The 4,875-nt window shown below is 57.9% G+C and overlaps 1 protein-coding gene across 1 annotated transcript in view; it reads right to left on the bottom strand.

The window, feature by feature from the left end:
- The window catches only part of ARHGEF11 (Rho guanine nucleotide exchange factor 11), a 42,150-nt gene that overhangs the window by 586 nt on the left and 36,689 nt on the right, over positions 1 to 4,875 (bottom strand). The window contains exons 33-35 of the mRNA XM_041407706.1: positions 3,817 to 3,909; positions 3,233 to 3,396; positions 2,239 to 2,479 (exon numbers count right to left, since the gene is read on the bottom strand). Of these exons, the coding sequence (XP_041263640.1) occupies positions 2,239 to 2,479; positions 3,233 to 3,396; positions 3,817 to 3,909 (498 nt within the window). The remainder of the gene's footprint in view (positions 1 to 2,238; positions 2,480 to 3,232; positions 3,397 to 3,816; positions 3,910 to 4,875) is intronic.

Below are 4,875 nucleotides of genomic sequence, written 5' to 3' on the forward strand. Positions count from 1 at the left end.
TGGGGACAGCGAGGACGAGATCTTCACCTTGTGACATTGGGGACACTGGGGACACCAAGGACGACATCTTCACCTTGTGACAGTGGGGACACTGGGGACAGCAGGGACGAGATCTTCACCTTGTGACACTGGGGACACTGGGGACAGCGAGGACGAGATCTTCACCTTGTGACACTGGGGACATTGGGGACACTGGGGACAGCGGGGACGAGATCTTCACCTTGTGACATTGGGGACACTGGGGACACCAAGGATGAGATCTTCACCTTGTGACACTGGGGACAGCGGGGACGAGATCTTCACCTTGTGACATTGGGGACACTGGGGACACTGGGGACAGCGGGGACGAGATCTTCACCTTGTGACAGTGGGGACACTGGGGACAGCGAGGATGAGATCTTCACCTTGTGACATTGGGGACATTGGGGACAGCAAGGACAAGATCTTCACCTTGTGACATTGGGGACACTGGGGACACCAAGGACGACATCTTCACCTTGTGACAGTGGGGACACTGGGGACAGCGAGGATGAGATCTTCACCTTGTGACATTGGGGACATTGGGGACACCAAGGACGAGATCTTCACCTTGTGACCCCGAGAAGCCGAGCCTGGGGACACCCAGGATGTGACACTGAGGACAGCTGGGACGTGACCCGGGAGGTGACACCGGGATGTGCCAGCAGAGCTGACCTCACCAAGGACACCAGAGGTGCCACCAGAGGTGCCACCAGGAGCTGCCACCGCTCCTCGCGGCCCTGGACCCCGAGGGGACACGGGGACCTCGGGGAGGTGTCCTGGTGTCCCCTCCCTGTCCCCCTTCGGGGCCGCAGGGCCACCCCCGGGGCAGCTGGGAGCCACTGGGGACAGTGACAGGGACAGGGACGGTGCCACCACCCCCTGCCAGCTTGTAAATAAACCGGAGCATTGTCGCCAGGCTGGGCGTGTCACCCCTGGGGACAGGGTCACACCCTGGGGACACTGCCACCCCCCAGGGGCGCCTGGGGACACCGCGGGGCTGGATCCCAGAATTCCCAAATCCCCAAATCCCGTCCCCATTCCCAAACCCCTCCCGTCACCTCCAGGGCCCCCAAATCCCAAATTCCCATCCCAGGGAAAAAGAACCCCCCAAATCTTATAAAAAAACCCCAAATCTTCTTATAAAAACCTCCAAATCTTCTTATAAAAAAACCCCAAATCTTATAAAACCCCCAAATCTTCTTATAAAAAACCCCAAATCTTCTTATAAAAAAACCCCAAATCTTATAAAAAACCCCAAATCTTCTTAAAAAACCCCCAAATCTTCTTATAAAAACCCCAAATCTTCTTATAAAAAACCCCAAATCCCGTTAAAAACCCCAAACCCCATTGAAAAAACCCCCAAATCCCACAAAAAACGAGTCCAAAAGTGGGGAATTCTTCCCAGCTTCAGCCCCCCGGGCTCTGATATTTATAATATTTATATGGAACCCCGGGATTTGGGGGGAAAACCTGGGTTTTGGGGGGAAATCCCGGGATTTTGGGGGTGCCCCCCCCCGATTGTCACCGTGTCACCCCCGATTGTCACCGGGAGGGGGGAGGGGACACCGGGGGTATTTACAGCGTGGGGGAGGGGCGTACGTACATATTTATAGGGGTTTTTTTTGGGGGGGAAAAGGGGGAATTCCCAACAAAGTGCATTTGTCCGTCTGTCCGGCCATCCGGGGGGAATTCCCGGCCGGAATTCCCTGGAAAATCTTCCGGGGGGTCTGGGGGAGGGGAGGGAAATTCCAGCCCATCCCCCCCCTCCGGGTTAAAGGTGGGCGGGGGCGTCGGAGCCTGGAAGGAAAGGGGGAAAATGGGGAAATAATGGGGGAAATGGGAGATTAATAATGGGAAAATAAGGGGGAAAATGGGAAATGAATAATGGGGGAAATAATGGGAAATTAATGGGGGGATAATGGGGGGATAGTGGTGGTGTGGGAAAGGGCACACGCAGGGCACACGGAGGGGACATGCAGGGGACATAGAGGGGACACGGAGGGGACACAGAGGGGACATGGAGGGGACACGCAGGGGACCTGGAGGGGACACAGAGGGGACACGCAGGGGACACGGAGGGGACATAGAGGGGACACGGAGGGGACACAGAGGGGACATGCAGGGGACACGGAGGGGACACGCAGGGGACACGGAGGGGACAGGCAGGGGACACGGCGGGGACATGCAGGGGACACCGGGTGCCCCAGGGGCTCTCACCTGTGCCGTGGGGGGCGGTGCCAGCGCGGGTGGCAGTGCCACCACCGTGTCCCCGCGGGGCGTGGGGCGAGCTCTGGGGGCTGGGGGGCGGCGGGGCCCGCCCGGGGACGGCGCTGGGGACACTGGGGACACAGCTGGGGACACTGGGGACACAGCTGGGGACACTGGGGACACAGCTGGGGACGGCGGCGTCGCCCCCCCCCAGCGAGCGCAGCAGCTGCCGGTGAGCGGCTTCCATGGCCTGGGGGGACAGGGACAGCTGGGGACAGCTGGGGACAGCTGGGGACAGCTGGGGACAGGGCTGGGCCAGCCCCGGGGACACCCCAGTGTCCCCCCCATCCCCCAATGTCCCCACTCCAGGACCCCCTTGATGTCCCCACCATGTCCCCAGTGATGTCAGCCTGTCCCCGTTACTGTCCCCAGTGTCCCCGCACCCTGAGGCTCAGCAGTGTCCCCAGTGTCCCAGTGATGACCCCAGTGTCCCCAGTGGTGTCCCCAGTGTCCCCTCACCCTGAGGCTCAGCAGTGTCCCCAATGTCCCAGTGATGTCCCCAGTGTCCCCAGTCTCACCCTGAGGCTCAGCAGTGTCCCCAGTGATGTCCCCAATGTCCCCAGTGTCCCCAATGTCCCCAGTGTCCCCGCACCCTGAGACTCAGCAGTTTCCCAGTGATGTCCCCAGTGTCCCCACTGGTGTCCCCAGTGTCCCCTCACCCTGAGGCTCAGCAGTGTCCCCAGTGATGTCCCCAGTGTCCCCAGTGTCCCCAATGTCCCCAGTGTCCCCGCCCCCTGAGACTCAGCAGTTTCCCAGTGATGTCCCCAGTGTCCCCAGTGTCCCCAATGTCCCCAGTGTCCCCGCCCCCTGAGACTCAGCAGTTTCCCAGTGATGTCCCCAGTGTCCCCAGTGTCCCCAATGTCCCCAGTGTCCCCGCCCCCTGAGACTCAGCAGTTTCCCAGTGATGTCCCCAGTGTCCCCAGTGTCCCCAATGTCCCCTCACCCTGAGGCTCAGCACTTTCCCCCGCAGCTCCTCCAGGGTCCCCAGGATCAGCTCCGTGTCCCCGGGGGGGGCCCGGGGGGGGTCCCCGCTGTCCCCAGGGCTGTCCCCGACGTCCCCTCCCGGCCGGGGGGGTCCCGTGGGGAGGCTCAGGTAGAAGAAATTCCCTGCAGGGGACAGGGGACCTCAGCGGCCACCGGGGGCTCCTGGTGGCCCGGGGGGCTCTGCTGGCCCTCCTGCAGTTTTTGGTGGCCCCAAAGGGGGATTTGGTGGCCCCAGAGGATTTTTGGTGGCCCCAGGGGGGGGATTTGGTGTCTCCTGGTGGGGTTTTTGGGACCCTTTTTGTGTTTTTTTTGGTGGCCATTTCTGATTTTTGGTGGCCCTTTTGGGTTTTTTGGGGGCCTTTTTGGGTTTTTGGGGCCATTTTTGGGGTTTTTTTGGGGCCATTTTTCTGGTTTTGGTGGCCATTTTTTGGTTTTGGGGCCCTTTTTTGGTTTTTAGGGCCCTTTTTTGGTTTTTGCTGTCCCTTTTTGGGTTTTTGGGGCCCTTTCGGGGTTTTTTTTTGGGGTGGGGGAGGGGCCGGTTACCCTCGGCGCTGGCTCCGCCTCCTTCCCGCAGCTCGGGCTCTGATTGGCTGCAGCCGCGCGGGGGCGTGGCCTCATCCGGCCCCTCCTCCTGGGCTGGGCCCCCCAAAAAAGGGGGGGGGGAGGGGAAGGGGGGAGCAGCCCCGCCACCGGAATGCGGTAATTAGCACCCCAATTAGTTCATTAGCACCCCAATTAGTTCATTAGCACCCCAGCTAGTTAATTAGCAACCCAATTAGTTCATGAGCACCCCAATTAGTTCATGAGCATCCCCCAATTAGCACCCGAAATGAATTGGCACCCGAAATCAGCACCCCGAAGTTAATTAGCGCCCCTAATTAGCACCCAGCACCCCAAAATCGGCACCCGAAATTAATTAGCACCCAAAATTAGCAACCCAAATTAATTAGTGCCCAGCACCAAAGAGAAGCACCCCAAAATACCAAAATTAGCGTTCAGAACCCCAAATCAGAACCCGAAATCAATTAGTACCCCAAAATCAGCGCCCAAAATTAATCAGCACCCAGAACCCCAAATGAGCACCCAAAATCAATTAGCACCCAAAATTAGCACCCAGCACCCAAAGCTGGGACCCAAAACTGGCGCCCAAAAGCAGCACCCCAAAATTGGCACCCAAAACCAGAACCCCAAAATTGGCACCCAGCACCAAGACCCAAATCAGAACCCAAAATCAGAACCCAAAATCAGAACCCCAAAATCAGAACCCGAAATCAGAACCCAAAATCAGAACCCAAAATCAGAACCCGAAATCAGAACCCGAAATCAGAACCCCGAAATCAAAACCCCAAATCAGACCCCAAAATCAGAACCCAAATTCAGAACCCCAAAATCAGAACCCAAAATCAGAACCCGAAATCAGAACCCCAAAATCAGAACCCGAAATCAAAACCCCAAATCAGACCCCAAAATCAGAACCCAAATTCAGAACCCCAAAATCAGAACCCAAAATCAGAACCCGAAATCAGAACCCAAAATCAACACCCCAAAATCAGAACCCGAAAACAGAACCCAAACTCAGAACCCGAAATCAGAACCCCAAAA

This window comes from Onychostruthus taczanowskii, unplaced genomic scaffold (genome assembly GCF_017590055.1).
Source record: "Onychostruthus taczanowskii isolate IOZ18803 unplaced genomic scaffold, ASM1759005v1 scaffold279, whole genome shotgun sequence".
NCBI classification, from domain to species: domain Eukaryota; kingdom Metazoa; phylum Chordata; class Aves; order Passeriformes; family Passeridae; genus Onychostruthus; species Onychostruthus taczanowskii.